Source organism: Ictalurus punctatus, chromosome 10 (assembly GCF_001660625.3).
Source record: "Ictalurus punctatus breed USDA103 chromosome 10, Coco_2.0, whole genome shotgun sequence".
In the NCBI taxonomy this organism is placed as follows: domain Eukaryota; kingdom Metazoa; phylum Chordata; class Actinopteri; order Siluriformes; family Ictaluridae; genus Ictalurus; species Ictalurus punctatus.
Window position 1 is genome coordinate 23,407,257 of NC_030425.2, and position 18,399 is coordinate 23,425,655.

The window sequence follows — 18,399 nt, forward strand, 5'->3', positions numbered from 1 at the left end:
AATAATTTGTGTTAGATAAGACAATTTTTTCTTGATTATGTTGTGTAGTTAATGTTAGTTTATTGTAAGTATGCTTACTGTATGAAATGTAGCTTTGTTTTCAAAGTGCTTTTGGCAAATGTGTTTTGTAGCTTACTGAGGTGACAACACATAAGCTGATAGAATGTGCAATCCATAAATTGGTGAAAATGGTGGTGGCTCCTTAATGTTTTGGGGCTGTTTTTCTGCCAGAGGTGCTGGACATTTTGTTAGGATACATGGCATCATGGACTATCAAATATCAACAGATATTAAATGAAAACCTAACTGCCTCTGCCAGAAAGCTTAAAATGGGGCATGGTTGGATCTTCCAACAGGACAATGATCCAAAACATACATCATAATCAACACAAAAATGGTTTACTGACCACAAAATCAAGGTCCTGCCATGGCCATCCCAGTCCCCTGACCTGAAAACCATAGAAAACCTGTGGGGTGAACTAAAGAGGAGAGTCCACCAGCATAGACCTTGAAATTTGAAGGATCTGGAGAGATTCTGTATGGAGGAATGATCTCAGATCCCTTGCCATGTATTCTCCAACCTCATCAGGCATTATAGGAGAAAACTCTGAGCTGTTATCTTGATAAAGGGAGGTAGCACAAAGTATTGACTAAAAAGGTGCCAATAATTGTTGCACACCTATATTTAACAAAGATATCTATGGTTGTTTTTTTTTTGGTTGATATTGTTTTGTTTGCAATTGTTTGATATCCATGAGAGCACAACTTTTTTGATTTTTTTTTTAAAACAAAATATGAAAAGGTTAAACAATAATGACAATTTTTTTCTTTGCTCATATTGATCATATTCGTTATATATATATATATATATATATATATATATATATATATATATATATATATATATATATATATATATATATATATATATATACAGTTGCGGCCAGAAGTTTACATACACTCATCATGGACATGAATGTCATGGCAATATTGGGCTTTCAATAATTTCTTTGAAGTTTTCGTTTTCTGGGGCAGCGTGATTGAACATACTATAATATAATTAATAAAATAAAAAAAGAAAAAAAAAAGAATTTGGCTCACAAGTTTTAATTCATTTGGGGTTTTCTGTAATCAACACAGGACCAAAATGATACATACAGGGTCAAAAATATACATACAAACACTTAGATTATTAATTCAGTGATGCTGAAAGTTCCAAAATGTTCTTTAATTTACCTTCATTTCCTGTTAGTGATCATGATCGACTACAGCTGGCAGATTCTCTGTGCCAACATAAGAAGGGTTTGTTTGACAGCACTAATTGGATTGACCAACATACAGTACTATGGGAAAGGCCAAGGAGCCCAGTGCAGATCTGAAAAAGAGGATGGTAGATTTACACAAATCAGGAATGTCTCTTGGAGCCATTTCCAAGATTCCAAGACCATCAGTTCAAACAATCATCTTTACTTAAGTACAGGTTATTGGGAAATGTAGCCACTTCAGCTGAGAGGAAATTGGTCCAGATGGTCAGGAAAAACCCTAGGACCCACCAAGGCACAGGCCTGCCATGAACTGGAAGCTGCTGGAACATCAGTGTCACTGTCTGCAGTCAAGCGAGTTTTACATGACCATGGACTGAAAGGCTACCGTCCAAGAAAGAAACCCCTGCTCCAAAATCGACACCTTCAAGCCCGTGCAAAGTTTGCGGCTGAACATATGAACAAAGAAAAAGTCTTCTGGAGGAAATTTTAATGGTCAGATGAGACAAAGATTGAGTTGATGGCCACAATGACCAGAGGTATGTTTGGAGGAGTAAAGAACACTGTACCAACTGTTAAGCATGGTGGTGGTAGCATTATGCTCTAGGGCTGTTTAGCTGCCAGTGGAAATGGTGCACTGCACAAAGTGGATGGAATAATGAAGAGGAAGGACTTCCTTAGAATTATTCAGCATAATCTAAAACCATTAGCCAGATGGTTGAAACTTGGACATAATTGGGTTTTCCAACAAGACATTGACCCCAAACACACATCAAAGCTGGTTGTGGAATGGATAAAGCAGACTAACATTAAGCTTTCCGAATGGCCTTCCCAAAGTCCTAATCTCAACTCTATCCAAAATTTGTGGACTGTGCTTAAAGGTTGAATCATGGCCAGGAAACCAACAAATTTGATCAATTCTGTCCAGAAGAGTGGTCAAATATTCAACCAGATTTCTGCCAGAAGCTGGTTGATGGCTACCAAAAGCATCTGCTCGAAGTGAAACTTGCTAAGGGACATTCAGTTAAATATTAGGTGTACTGTATGTATATTTTTGACCCTGTATGTATAATTTTGACCTTGTGTTTACTACAGAAAAACCAAATAAATTAAAACCTGTAAACCAAATTCTTGTTTTTGATCTTTATTAAAAATGTATGTTGTACAATCCTTCTGCCCCAGAAAAATAAATTACTGAAAGCCCAATATTGCAATGACATTCATGTTCATGATGAGTGTATGTAAACTTCCAACCGCAACTGTATTTTTATATATATATATATATATATATATATATATATATATATATATATATATATATATATATATATATATATATATATATATATATAAAATATATATATATATTTCCTAGTCACTTGTAAATTCCTAGCTGAAAACAAAAACAAAATACATGTCCAAATCAAATCCAGAGAATCAGCCATGATCAGCCATTTCCACTCTTCTGGGAAGGCTTTCCAATAGATTTTGGAATGTGGCTGTGGGTATTTGTGCTCATTCAGCCCTAAGAGGCATACAGTCTGCATTCCTATTCATCCCAAAGGTGTTTAGTGTGGTTGAGGTTTGGGCTCTTTGCGGGCCACTTAAGTTTTCCCTCACCAGCCTTGGCAAACCATGCCTTTATATACCTTGGTTTGTGCACAGTGACACTGTTATGCTGAAACAGGTTTGGGCTCCTTAGTGTCAATGAAGGGAAATCTTAATCCTAAAGCATATAAAGACGTTCTACACAACTGTGTGCATACAACTTTGAGGACTGACTTGAATTCAGCTGAATTAGACAATGAAGGACATAATACTGTATGTAGCTGAAGTTTAGTTAAATTAAATATGTTAAATGGGGTAGGGTAACTCTATAGTGCTGACAGGTAATTTTGCGGCGCTATGGTCCTCTGTAACTGCAGATTGAAACATGTCTTATCCAGCGGAAGAACACAGATCTGAACATATTTGCATATTCATAATATAATGGCTCCACTGTCTACCAGCAACAACTCAAGCCAAAATATTTCCTCCTTTTTATTTGAATTCATAATATGGTGTGGTTAGCACCTTCCTAACCACTATGGTCTACTTACCTAATCAAGGAAATAATGTGGTTGAAACATAAGTCTGATGTCTTCTGAGGAGCTGACTTAAAGAAGCTTAACGTTTGCTATGACATGCAGTATCAATAAAATGCTGATCCAGTTTGGAAAACGCAAACTATATGTCTTATATTCAAAACCAACTTCTTATACTTGATATCTTATTCCTTTATTCATTTAATCATCTTCAGTAACCACTTTATCCTGGTCAGAGTTCAGAGCTTATTCTGAGAACACTGGGCATGAGGTAGGAATAAACCCTGGATGGGATGCCAGTACACCATAAAGCACACACACACACACACACACACACACACACACACACACACACACACACACACACACACACACACACACACACACACACAATTTCTAACCTTGTAAGGACCTTCCACTGACAGAATTTTTAATACAGCTAATTAACACACACCTACATCAAAATCTACCCCAATTTTAATGATATTATAGAACTGCTTTGTTGGGGAAGTTTTAAAAGCCAAGGATTTTTTTGTAATTTGGGACCAATTTATTATTTATTATATAAATAATTACAGGTCATTTTTTCACAACAATTTTATTGGGAGATATGGTGATGGCCTGAAAAGGAGTAAGCGGTTGAAGATGGATGGATAAATGGATGGATATGGTGATGGCCAAATGTTTTGGGTTATTATGTAGGCAAGAAAGAATTTGAACAGTTTGGCATTTTGACAAACATTTTAACTTTAGGATGAGTGGAGGCGTAAAACGACCAAGGCCTATTGTATGGGACCATTTAGAAAACCTCCAAAACAAACTTGTGAGGTGTGTGATTTGAGACCAGAAACTGACTTACCACAATAAAACATCATCAATGTTGTGACACCTCTGCTCAAAACACCCTTATTTATCTGAGGGACATACATCTGGTGGAGCTGAAACTTCTGTTGTACATCGGCAAGGTATATGTGAAATCTTTTACACTGAATTTTGTGTTATGGACAAGACAAACAATTATCAGCATACAATTTTAGGCCCTCAAAGCCTAAAAATTATGGACACTATAAATGACATTTTCATTTCACACAGTATACAGTGTAATAAGTCATTATGTTATTTTCAGGAAGGCAAAAGTACATTGATGAGTCTTTAGTGGACTTTAGCCATTTTCAGTGGTGGAGGATGATGGCTTCAGGGCATTTGTAAAGAAGCTTGACCCAGCATATGTGCTTCCTACAAGACTTGGACTGAAGGACATGGTTGCTAAGGTACACAGTGACAAAAGAGAAGGTGGTGGCAAAGGTGAAAAAGCAAACAATGTTAATTTGAAATCTTATATGTGGATATCATGAATATGGATGTATACCTTACAGTAACTTTCCATTACATCAATGATGAAACCAAGTTGTGTACTGTTGTGCTGGGAGTTATACAATTTCCTGAAACATACAGACAACTGAGCACATTAAAGAAGCAAAGACTGTTTTGCTGGAGTCATGGGGAATAAGAGACAAAGTTACTGACCATGCCTCAAACATGACTATGTGCGCAAACCTCCTTCAGATGAGATGCATTGCATGCTTTCTCACACCTTAAATCTGGTGGGGAAAAAAGCTTTCTCTCACACAGCCGAGCTAAGTGCCATTAGGGATCAGTGCCGAAAGGTTACCTTCTTCAGATCAAGCACCAACGCCACAGAGAAACTGTCTGCAATCCAGCAGCAGATGGACAAGCCAACATTGAAGCTGATTCACAAGGTGGAAACAAGGTGGAATAGCACATTTTGCATGCTTCAAAGCCTATATGAAGAACAGTTGGTGCTGCTTTAACCACTCGAAACACCAACATAACTCCCTTGAACAGTGGATAGTTTGAAGCCATCTTGCAGTACCTCCATGCCCTTTTATCCTTCAATCATGACACAGTTGAGCTCTCAGCAGAGAAGGTGGTCACAGCTTCAAAGATAATAGCTATCATCAAGATGATATTTCCAAACAACAGTGTGGCCAAACAATAATCCCTCATCTGTTCCATCTTGCCAAAAAATATATTTCAGTACCAGCAACATCTGTGCCATGTGAAACAATTTTTTTTTTTCAAAACTGGAGAAGTTCTGTGCAAAAAGAGCAATTGTTTACATGTTATAACATGGGAACAACTTCTTATCTTTTCTTTCTGTATCACTTTATTCTTGTCACACATTTACATAATTTCCCTTTCACACACAGGCCTATATGGTTTAAAACAAAAATGTGCAAAAATCTTGTCATATCATATTGAAACACAAAACATATCTGGACAAAAAACAGAACTAAATGAAAAGATTAAACCACTATTCCAACGTCCTCCTCTCCTGACTAATAACACTTTCTCTTTGACTGCTAAACCCATGTGTGTATTATTAAAAAGGGAGAGTGACAGTTAACTGTGTCTAAATGGTCTGAGTAGCCAAGCCTGTAACTGAAAAACACAAAATACAAGCACTAATATATAATGATATTTATTTATTTGTAAATTATATTTAAAACATTACACTTGTATGATATTATTACATTTGATATTATAATTTTTGTATATTATATATAAATATATGTATATATATATATATATATATATATATATATATATATATATATATACACTTTTATTATATAAAACATTACACATTTGCAATTGTTTTTTAAAACGTGTCATGTTTTGACTGAGTTCTCGTTGCTTTTACAACGGTTTCACCAGCAGGTGGCATCAGCGTGTGGTGTTTCGAGTGATTCATATCAGTGAATCATTTTGCGAATCAATTGGTTCAGAGTTTCGAAAAGCTTCCTTACTCCCATCGCTACATCAATGTACCAAAACATTTTCTAGCGCTAGAGGGCGTTATCTCATAACCTACCGTGCAGTCCTGAAAGGTTCCGCCTTGTTCGCCAGGATTGGCTCGTTCATATTCACAAAACGGTGAATTGTTCAATCAGCGAAAAGTCTGGGTGTACGACCAACATGCTGCCTCGCAGCCAATCGTAATGCAGGAGGCAGGATTTGCGCCAGTTCTGCTGGAAAAAATAACGCGTGCAAACGCGCTACTACTGGCGCATGCGCAGTTTAGCCTTTATTCCAAACGGGCGCTTCGGGGCGGAGATGAGCAGCGCTGCCTGCTCGCTGCAGAAATATCTGATAATCAACAAACCCAGTGATGCTCAGTGCAGAGGACTGACATGGCAGGTATGTCTGTTTACAGCCTGTGTTGCTGTTTTTGGGATCCATGATAATTTTTTTTCTAGAAGAAACGGCTTCGCTTCCTTAACTGTCAGAAATGCTTTTTCAAGTGAGCTGAAACAAAGCTAACCAATGAAAGTAGTATTTCTGTAGCTAGCTAGCAAGTTAGCTAGCAATCCTTTACAGCTAACTGCATGACTTCTTGATATTGAACTGTTTAACAACAACAACAAGAACAACAACAACAACAACATCAACAATAACAACAACAAACAGAGAATGGTTTCTGAGTATTGCATTTCAATGTAAAACGATCACGGCTAGTACTGGAGTTTATAATCAAGCCCAGTAAATTGAACATTTGATTGGTGCATGAGCTGAATTTATAAGGATTTTGCACCAAAACAAACCTGAATTGCATTTTAAATCATATGCCTGGGAACCATCTGTAATAAGAAATCTACTGCAGCTAAGGTGAGATCTGCATTTACAAGTACAGCTTGTTAATGGGGAGTTTATTAATGATCGCGTGCACAAATGCAACTAATCTGCTTCCACTTGTGTGAAACAATTGAGAGTTTGTAAAACACTGTTTTAGCACTACTGTGTTTTTGGGTAGATACATTCACTGACCACAGCATGCATGTTGTTCTTCTGCAGCCCTGAGAATAAATTTATTTGTCCAATATCCCAACTTTAGTCCTGAGCTGTTTTTTCCTCCTTTAGAGAGTTGTGTCCAAATTCTCAATCAGATGCATGGACTTGGGAATTCTCAATCAGATGCATGGACTTGGGAATTCTCAATCAGATGCATGGACATGGAACTTGGGAATTTCATTTAGGGAGCGAGTTCCTAAATGATGTTTTATATTAAAATTGGTCACATGCATGATTGTTTAGGTGTCAGTGAGATTAAAAGATAATTTTGTCTTTTTATTGCCTTCGTACATGTCGAAGTTTTGTTACGGAGCTCGATATTAATGACTAATTTTGTTGGTGATCTGGGACACTTAAAGATGTTTTTGATAATGTTTAGTAGATATGATTAATTTTCCGTACTTTTAAAGTCCCCGTGAAATCAAAATGAATTTCAGTATGAATATGTTAGCCTTAAAGTTTTCTATAAGCTAGTGTGCTCCAAAACAGTGACAAAATTCATATTTAGAAGATGTATGCATTCAAAATTTACACTCCCTCTCTACCACCGATACGGATCAGCAATTTTGATGACATCATTCTGCACTTCAGCTTCTCATCAGATTTTCTGTCCAATCAAAAGTGTCCCTCCCCCAACAGTTGTAAGTTTCCTGGTTATGAGTTAAGCTAAACGATATTGGCTATTTAAAAATGGGGAGGAGCCAGTCGATATGTCCTGCTCTGACTTCCTATTTCAGTGGAAATTACCGTATGTCAACACATCGAATAATGCTTCGTGTTTAAGGCACTTCACAGGGACTTTAAGTAAGGAATAAGACAACAGTTCATGTTGTTATAGGAAAATAATGAACAGTGGGGTAATGTGATTCCCAAAGTTGATTATTTCCTAATAACAGCATGTCCTGAAGTGTTTTATTCCTCTACCGTCCATCCATTTTCTATACTGCTTATCCTACACACTCGTGAGTTCCCAGGGAACTCAGGGCATATTCACACACTATGGACAATTTGGAAATGCCAGTTAGACTACAACGCATGTCTTTGGACTGGGGAGGAAACCGGAGTACCCCAGTGGAAACCCTGAAACACGGGGAGAACATGCAAACTCTGCTAATATTTGGGCAAAGAAGGGAAAAGTAACCCATCATTTTGAGATGATGAAAGCAGAGTTGTTTAAAATACCCAGAATTGTAGAATAAAAGTAACTGTACTTACCACTGGTGTGATGTCCGTAACATAACAGCACCATTGATGGCTCACTTTTATTGTATTTTTTTAAACAATATATTTGTACATTATATTTTTATCCTTGGGCACTAGAATGCAACCTGTGTGTTAGGAGGACATACTTGTATACCTTGTCCTTATAAACTCTAAACCATTCTGTTTCAGCTTTCCTTAGAAGACTGTGAGTTGATCTGCAGGAGAATGCTGGAACCGACGTCACGTTCGTTCTCCATCATAGATGAATCCCTGAAGTCTTTCTGTTCCCAGTGTTTGAACTATTTGCTGTAATCGCTCTGAGCTGACATATGGTGCCCACGTGCCACAGGCCTGTAAATAAAGGGAGATCCTTTTTGGAATAAAGTGCTGTTTTTGCACATCGTTATTACAGATCACAGCGTCTGCTTGCCTTTTTTATGCGAGTTTTGGTCTATAACTGGTTCGATCGTAAGGAAACATGGAGGCCAATATGGAATATATTGTGGGACAGGTGATGCAGAAAGACCTGGGACGACGACTCCAGGTCGGACAAGAGATCATAGACTACATTCTGGACAGGCAGAAGTCACATGATCTGGAGCACGATCAGACCATGCTCGACAAGATGGTGGATGGCCTGGCTACTTCATGGGTCAACTCTAGCAACTTCAAGGTGAATAAAATGATTTCGCTTTCTTAAAAATATTCATTTGAGCGTGATGAAAAGGCTCACATGCTCCTTTAGATGACTGCGTATGGAGGTAGCTAAGTGGTGCACTATATTTGGATATCACACCTCAGCAGAAATGCAGCACATGATTAAGATGAAAATGGCTATTGATTTTAGGCGATAAGTTTCCTGGAAAGGAAACATGGAGTTCACTTACATACTTAGACACTGGGGCTTTGCAGTCTTGAAGTGTCTCAGCAGCAGCTTCTGATTTATGCTCATAGTGCTGTTTAAAAGAGTTCTTGCTCCTGGAGTAGACTAATTTACATATAAAACACAGTTTCCAGATTTATTTAACGATGAAGCTCTGGATTTGTGTCCAGTATGATGTGTAGTTCTTAATAAAAATTGTAACTGTTGGCAAAATAACTAGTATAAGAGGAAAAAAATGCTTCAGGACATGCTGTTATTGGAAAATAATCAGCGCCGGGGTGGTTACAGTAACTCCGATTTGCATCAGGTTGCATCACACCATTCTGTTGTTGATTTCTTGATGACATTACATTGTGTTTTATTCCTTGCTTATGCCATAATATCATGATTTTAATAATACAAATGATGTATAACATGGTCTAATGGGGTGGCATGGTGGCTTCGCATGTCCTGGGTTGGGGGTTCTATTCCTCCGCTCTGGGTGCGCAGAGCTTGCATGTTCTCCCAGTGCTTTGGGGGAGTCCTCCAGGTACTCCAGTTTCTTCCCCAGTCCAAAAACATGCATTGTAGGCTATTTGGTATTTCTAAATTGTCCATAGTGTGTGAATGGGTGTGAGATAGTGTGAGTGTGTGTGTGTGTGTGTGTGTGTGTGTGTGTGTGTGTGTGTGTGTGCGCGATTATGCCCTGCGATGGGTTGGCACCCTGTCCAGGATGTCCCCCACGTTGTGCCCCGAGTCCCCTGGGATAGGCTTCAGGCCCCCCCACAACTCTGTGTAGGATAAGAGGTACAGAAAATGAACGGATTTATGGTTTAATGTTATGGTATATAATACCATATAATAATATGTTTCAGGTAAAGTGTTTGGACAGTTTCTGCTGATAATGTTAAAAAAAAACCCAAAACAACAACTACACTTTCAAGTAGTGGTGCTGATAAAATCAGCCATATAAAAAAAGTTGTGTGGACATGTTCCTAGTGTCCCGACCGAAATTTTCTATAATGATAGTAAGGAACAAAATAGTTTCAATCTTTAAAGTCTGACTGCTGTTACACAAATATCTACAGTTAGATTGTACAAAACGATGCAGATTGAGAACAACAGAATTCCCTCTTTACCACATAGTGCACTTTGGGATGCAGCCATTTTGTAGTGTTATCCAAATTCACTAATCAGTCCCTCCAGGTTTTTGTGATATTGTGACCGCAGATGTTCATGCAAAATCGAGCACTCCGCAATATTTGGAGGAGCTTGCGATTTGTCAAAATTACGCAGATTTTCTACAGATTTTGTCCAAGACACGTCATATGACGGCATCACAACACGCGTTCAGTCAAAGCCCTCTTTGTTTCACGTGCGTCGAACATGAGTAGAGCTGAAATGTCTCATTTACTAAAAAACATCACTGCGAAAGACAAAACAAATTTTGTGTAACTGCAATTTCGCTAAAAAACTCTGCAAATTTCATCACAAATTTTGAAATAAGTCGCAGCAAATTCAAGCATATTTGGCTGCAACAACCCCCCCCCCCCCCCCCCCCCAAAAAAAAAAAAAAAAAAAAAAAAAAACCCCTGTGAAATCCCGTACGGACTGATGAGACTGAATCTGTTCCTATTCCGTATTCATTCATTTATTGAGCATTAAAAATAATTCATACTGTATGTATATAACATTTATTAAAGCAATGCAAAAATCCCATTTTCTCTGATATGCATCTGTTAGGTATCTAATATCCAGTATATCTTCATTGTTTTAGAGTCCTACCCAGCATAAAACATTACAACTAGGATGCACATGATGTTCAAAAATCAATTTGAATCTTTTATAAGAAAAGTTAAGTATGTTATGTAGTGTAGATGAAAGGGGGAGGAAAAAGAACAGATCCAGTACTCCAGCTTTAACATGCTGAAATAGTATAACCTGCTTTTAGTTGTAAACTGTGTGACCTCAAAGTGTGTCATGGAAAGAGGCTGTGTTGAATATTATAAGTTCAGCGGAAAGTATTCGAGGAGTGAGAAATATTGCCTGGAAATTACATTTAGAGTTCTGTGGGTTTTTTATTTTGATAGCAGCGCTCCGTAAAGTTGCACCATATTATGTTTATATTTTCATTTATTCACGTAGCTTTTATCCAAAGTGACTTACAAATAAGATAATACTTTATTAATCCCCAGATGGAGAAATTAGGGTGATGAAAATGAGGAAATACAAGCATATTAGTATAAATCATTACAAATTGTAGCTCAGTTTGTCTCGGAGATCACAGATCAGAGTGTTTACTCAGACTCCCTCCTGTTCACTGGTGTTTTGTGCTTGTCATTGTACTGATTGAGGATGCATGATGAGGTTTTTGAATGATTTGTTCATTATGCTTTTGTGTCATTTTTGTTAAAGATGAGTTTTGATGTAAAGTGGATTACCAAGCGGAACAGCTTCAAGCTTAAGTAAACTTGAGCTTTGTTGCACAGGCCCAAACCTGTCCGACTTCTTACAAAGCCTTAAACTAGTCTCATTGTTGTACATGCTGTATGTGTATGGAAAGATTTTTCACCTCACGTTGCTCGAATCGCTCTATACTCATTGCATGTGGAAATTCCTATGTTTACTTTCTCACCGGTTGCCATGGTTTCACTGGTAGCATCAGGATAATGCAATAACTAACCAGCTAGAACAGAAGCTACACTATATAGCCAGAAATGTGTGGACACCTGACCATGACCATCACACCCATATGTAGGCCTTCCACAAACCTCCCTGATCTCAACCCCAATGAACGCCTTTGGGATGAACTGGAACACGCACTGCACCCCAGGGCTCCTCACTCGATATCAGTGCCCGACCTCACTAATACTCTTGTGACTGAATGAACACAAATCCCCACAATCATGCACCAAAATCTAGTGGAAAGCCTTCCCAGAAAAGTGGAGGTTATTATAATTGCAAAGGGAGACAACATCTGGAATGGGATGTTCAACAAGCACATGGTTATGACGGTCAGGTCAGGTGTCCACAAACATTTGGCTTTATAGTGTAGTTATAGAAGGCACATAACACAAATTTGATCACCAATCAGATGTCTTCCAAGATGTCTTCCAAGTACAGATGTCTGTCTTTATAGTCGTAAAGGGCTTGATGTACTAAAATACTGTAGAACATGAAAACAAGGACACTGTTCTGTTTTTGGTTATGTAGGAATGAATGTACGCAACCATAAAACGCAGATAATATTTCCCAGTTAGGGGATAAAAGGAAATCTAACACTGTCTCTCACTCCCATTCGTCACCTATTGAAAATGATAGACTTTCAGCTGCTTTGTTGTGTCACGTCACTGTGTGGGGTTAGACTTCCCACTGTGTCATCTGAACAACACTGACCTCATGATGACTCTGCAGATAAACTACAGCATACTGTGTGTGTGCGCTCGCATTGTGTTTCTTTATCCTCCTCTTCAGGCACGTCCTTCATCCTGCATGAATGTTAGATATGCACACTCGTTTGTTATGTGTGAAAAGGAGCATGTTGGATGTGAGATTGTCAGTGGTCATTTCCACAGCAGAATTTGTTTGGTTGCATGTTGTAAATCATTTAGTAACACTTATAACAGCGTCTAAAAATCCACTACCACTAGCTGTTCAGATCGAATAAAACTTGGGGCTGCTCAGTTATGGGAAAATATTCAACGATTGGGCCCTGAAGTTGATTCTTTTTCACTTGTAGTAATTTGTCAATGCTAACAATATTTCTATCCATTTTTAATTACATTTAACGTCCACGAGACGAGGTAGTTCCTGTTATTACTTACGTTATAGCAGTTGTCATTCCCTCGCCACTGTTTCTTCTCTCTTGAAGCTAAGACAAAAATGTAGCTTGTCATATTACTGAGAAAACAGAACACACAAAGTCCTCTGTCCTGAAGACTTGTTTTTAAGTTTTGGAAACCGTAAAGGAACAGCTTTACTTCCGCTACACTAATCTGATTGGTCAAACAGTGTTCCAAGAGTGCTTATATTTAGTATAACTGCACTAGGACGTTTTGTATGTTCTCCCCATGCTTCTGGGGTGTCCTCTGGGTACTCCCCCAGTCCAAAGACATGCATTGTATTTCCAAATTGTCCATAGTGTGTGAATGTATGTGCGATTGTACCCTGTGATGGATTGGCACCCTGTGTCTAAGGTGTCCCCCACGTTGTGCCCCGAGTTCCTGGGGATAGGCTCCAGGCTCCCCTGTGACCCTGTGTAGAATAAGCGGTATGGAAAATGGAGGGATTATATTACTTGTTACCTCTCGGGTATTTGACAGTTTTCATAAATTTTTCCATTTGTGCCCGTGAGGATGACAAAGCCTTATTCACAACAGCAAAAAAACATTAAAATAAAAGAAATATCTGTGAAAGTATGATAAGCAATGCCTATCTAGACCAAACAAAGGCACCAGGGCACAGTTCTCTCATTGTTGTGTGTCAAATAAGTATAACCAGTACTGGAAAGGACAAATGTTGTAATGCCCATGTTGAGTCTTGCACATGTCTCGTGTACATCTGTCTTTAATGCTCAAAAGTACCTGCAATCTATTATGAAGTCATTTCTGTCTACCGAATACTGAGTAATGAAATATTCATTGATTGTTTTATGAGTCAGTCAGAGTTTGCTCATGTTGCATTAGCATTTTTAAGTGATTGCAGTGGCAGCCTTCATGGATTCAGTATTCCAGATGGACATGATGACCTTGAAGGAGAAGAGAGACTGTAGATCACTGTCACCCGTACACACAGCTCAGCGCTGAATTTGCCACTGAAATGACAGTTCAATACGAGCGAGTGGAGAACGCCAGGCATCTCTGTGCTGCAAATAAACAGTGTAGTGTGGCTTTTTCCACAGATGGGTGAAATTAAGATGTTATATATATATATATATTATAGCAATATCATATCAGCATGTTGCTCAGTCCTAGGGCTGGACGATCTATTGATATAATAGTGATATTCAATTCAGTTTTATTTGTATAGTGTTTTTAGTAATGGACATTGTCCCAAAGCAGCTTTACAGAGATATATAAATTCAGGATATAGATTTTAAATGTATGAATTTATCCCTAATGAGCAAGCCAGAGGCAATGGTGGCAAGGAAAAACTCCCTGAGACGATATGAGGAAGAAACCTTGAGAGGAACCAGACTCAAAAGGGGATCCATCGTGCGATTATAAATAAGTAAATCCCTTCTATAAATGTGCTAATAGTGTCAATGGTCAAATAGTGCAACTGTGTAACCAGGAAAATTCAATACGGTTTTCACATGAAGTCTGTTTTGTTGAAGTTATCCACTGTTTACTGAGGGAGACATGAGTGCATAACTGTCATAGCAATTATAGTCCTAGCCATCATAGCATAACTGTTCATATGAACTGAGGTCCAAAGCCACCATATGGTTTTTCATTGGTACCATCCTCAGCAATCTCAATGTTCTTTAGACTGCACCATGTGGGACCATCCTCAGCAGCAGCATGTAACTCAACCAATTGATGAGAACTACAACCAGAAGTAGGTCATCAGGATGGATCAGGCAGGTCCGGAGAGCAGAAGCGGTCAAGATCACTGGTATCTCAGGAGTATCATGGTTAATCGATATCATGTTCATATTTATGTGCTACAGTTTTCTGAAATATTGTTGGTATGGTGAGATATTTTAAAAAAATGTTTTTAATTATTACAAATTAAATGGTACTGAATGGATGCTGTTGATTTGACAACAGCATCCATTACCCAATCCATCCATCGCCCAACCCTACTCAGTCCCATTATATATTACAGTTATGATTATGCAGCATGTTTGGGCTAGTTGTGAATGAGTAGTTCACATTTGGTATTGGAGACTTTGTAAACACCAGCTGTTATTGAATGAGCCTTTCTGAGATGGTCTTTCATCCATTCATTCACATTGTGTAACTGCTTTAACCACGTCAGAGTTGTGGTGGACTCCCATGATCACTAGGCAGAAAAACACTCTGGGCGAGACGCCAGACCATCTCAGAGCACCACACATACACACTCTCACTCCTAGGGGAAAGTTAGAGTTGCTAGTCTACCTACTGGCATGTTTTTGGGAGGTGGGAAGAAATTGGAGAACCTGGTGGAAACCCATGCAGATATATATATGTATATATGTATATAATAAAAAATAAGCATAAAAACTTTTGGAAGACATTTTGCTAAAAAGTGTTGATTTCCCCTATGTATGGAGACTTTTGGGACACCCTGTAGTTTACAAGAATTGTTTGGCTTGTTATGACAAACCTAGCCTATAAACATTCAAGATAATGGTCCAGCAAATAAAAAATGAATAAATGAGTTTACATAAAAGTTTACAGTTTATATTCTTGGCCTCAAACACTATGTGCTTTGTACACTTTTCTCCCTACAAGCTTCAGAATCTCGAAACGGACTGACACTTGTTTAATTACTTTTCCATTGTTTCATCATTACGGAACAGTAATAAGTAATCTGAGTAAAAGACTCTTAGGGGCATGTCTATAACAACTGACAGCAGCGATGCAAACAGTCAGGGAGTCTATTACACACCTGCATTTGTTTCCAGGTGTTTTTTTTTTTTTTTTTTTTTCCAGCTGTACAGTATATTCCACAGGTATGCCCACAAGTTTGTTGACTGAACCGTTAGCTATCTAACCTCTTGTCAATTTCAGGGTATTCCCAGCACAGGTACAGGAAAACATAATATCATAAATACAATATTGTGAAATAATGATGTAAATCATGATAAACGATTAGGCAGTTTTTGTGAAGTGAAAATATGGGTATTTACTTCATAATTATAGATCCATAATTGATAAGAAAAAACAGGTTTTATATATTTGCAACACATTAACTGTATTGAGCTAGTGCTGTTTCTGCACTAATGCTAACTTGCACTACATTTATGAGTATAAATACGGCAGGAAATTTCAGACTGTGCTATAGCTGAGACAAGGGGCTTGGAAAAGCCACATGATGTGTGATGTGTAAAAGCAGTGATCCGTTCCTCCAGTTTCTTCTTGTTATTTGTCTGGTTTCTTTCCTCTCATGGCTTGAGCATTTTCAGCCCTTCCAGTATATGGGTTATTGATTCAGGGTAAATTTGCAGGTTTATTGCAAACAGCTAGGTATTCTAAACATATGATACATAGTGGTTCAGACAGATTTGCTAACTCGATAAACTCCAAATGGAAAATTGCTGCAGCTGGGTATGAACTTGGCAGTTACAGCCCAGTTACTGGTTTAACTTCAAACCTTCATCTATAAACGAATCAGCTCCTGAACACAGCTAATTTATAGAATTTATGTAGTTCAGACTCAGAAAAGGTGAAATCATTGACTTTTTTTTTTTAGGTTGTATCAAAAGCATCTCTGTGAAAAGACCCTGTAAGGTCTCAAAGTGTAATTTTGTGACTATGTTATGAGATTTATAATGCTCTTGAGTTCTCATGCTCTCTTGTTTCCGATATAGGGACTGAGATAAGTTCCAGGTCTTCGTGTGTGGGATGTACAGGTGGTGACATGGCAGCAATGTATCACGATACTTGAAAACTCAATGTGTCATAATTTTTTGTTTAGCACCATCAATACAGTGGAACTTCATTATTGAAATTCGAATTTCTGTGATTTTATTCCTATAAAAATATTAAATATATTTAATGAGGAAAGATAGGAAATGGAAATATATGGCACAAAAATAGATTGTAGCTTTCGATCATTTACTTGTTGTGATGAGTAACACTGGAATTATTAAAGTACCAACATCAGATGATAGATGATACCCACAATTAGGGCTGGGCAATATTGCAAAAAAAAAAAAAAAAAAAATTATATATATAAATTTTTTTTTCAACTTTATGAATGATTCTTGATTACGATTTCAATTTCTCTTGTTCTTACATTATGCAGTTGAAAAAGTATGCAACTCATCTTTGAATTTTTTTATTTATTAGAACGGACTTTGGAAAATTTAGATGTGCAAAAATAGTAACAGCACCATCTGTAGCAAATAGTGCAAAACAGTGGTTCTATTAAATAAAGGATATTTAAACAACAAACAAACATTGCACTATTTGCTGTAGATAGTGCTGTTAATATTTCTGCACAACTTAGTGAACCCTTCTTTCTCCACAGAGTAAATGGGGTTTTCTTGACATGAAATGTCACCGCAACTGAGAAGTCAACTTTTGGTTTTCTTCTGAACTCCGAGTTCTTTCCCTGTTTGAGGAGTGACGTCAAATCAGCACAGAGTCAGAAATAAACATGTGATGTAAAAATTTTAAACTTGTATTTGGGAGTAGCGCAAGCTGTAGGAGGCATTTATCAAGTTAAGAAGACTGTGTTTTTCCTTCATATTAGTTTAAACTTTATAAGGGCTACAACTACTAATGGATCATTAAAATAATCAACAACAAATTTGAGTATGGATTAGTTGGGTTTGTATTGTCACTGTGGATAACCCCCCCACCCACCCACCCATGATCCAGGTCGTCCATAACATGGGTGTTTTATACTAAGCGCTTCAAACAAACTTGTAAGTGTATTAAAGTGGCTTGTAGTGTCAGACACTGCGACAAATGTGTGCTGTTTAATGTGTACCAAACATGTTTTTGTCAGCGCAGAAATGACATTTTTACCTTTATATCCTTATCTGTAAACATTAACAATTCACGCCAGTATTTCCATTTTACATAAAGGCTCGTCCTGACAGCAAGCGAGTCTTCATTAAACTTCACTGAATGAGCACGAGTCCACGCATGCGCGTCAATCAAACAGCATGCAATAGAAAGGAAGCGCAATAACTCTGACTAAAATATTCATTTTGATCAAATATGTTGTTTGATGCTATATTTAGAAGCTAAAGTATTGTGTGTTTGAGAGCAGTAACTGTAATGGGGTTATAACATGTAATTGTATATGAATGTAAGAAGTGTCGTACACTTACAGAATAAAGTAACATGTTACTGTGTTCATATGAGTGAACATGTGTGTTACTGCAGAACATTCAACCTCTTAGCAGTTAACACTTAGCTTGTGCTTTTGTTTTTCTTTCTTTTTTTTTTTTAGC

General features: G+C 37.7%; 1 protein-coding gene across 1 annotated transcript in view; it reads left to right on the forward strand.

Moving 5' to 3' along the window:
- The first annotated feature begins 6,382 nt into the window (after positions 1-6,382).
- Positions 6,383-18,399, forward strand: part of LOC108271228 (CLIP-associating protein 1) — an 80,451-nt gene continuing 68,434 nt past the window's right edge. Inside the window, exons 1-2 of the mRNA XM_053683180.1 lie at positions 6,383-6,568; positions 8,612-9,095. Coding sequence (XP_053539155.1) covers positions 8,901-9,095 — 195 coding nt within the window. The 5' untranslated portion in view covers positions 6,383-6,568; positions 8,612-8,900. The remainder of the gene's footprint in view (positions 6,569-8,611; positions 9,096-18,399) is intronic.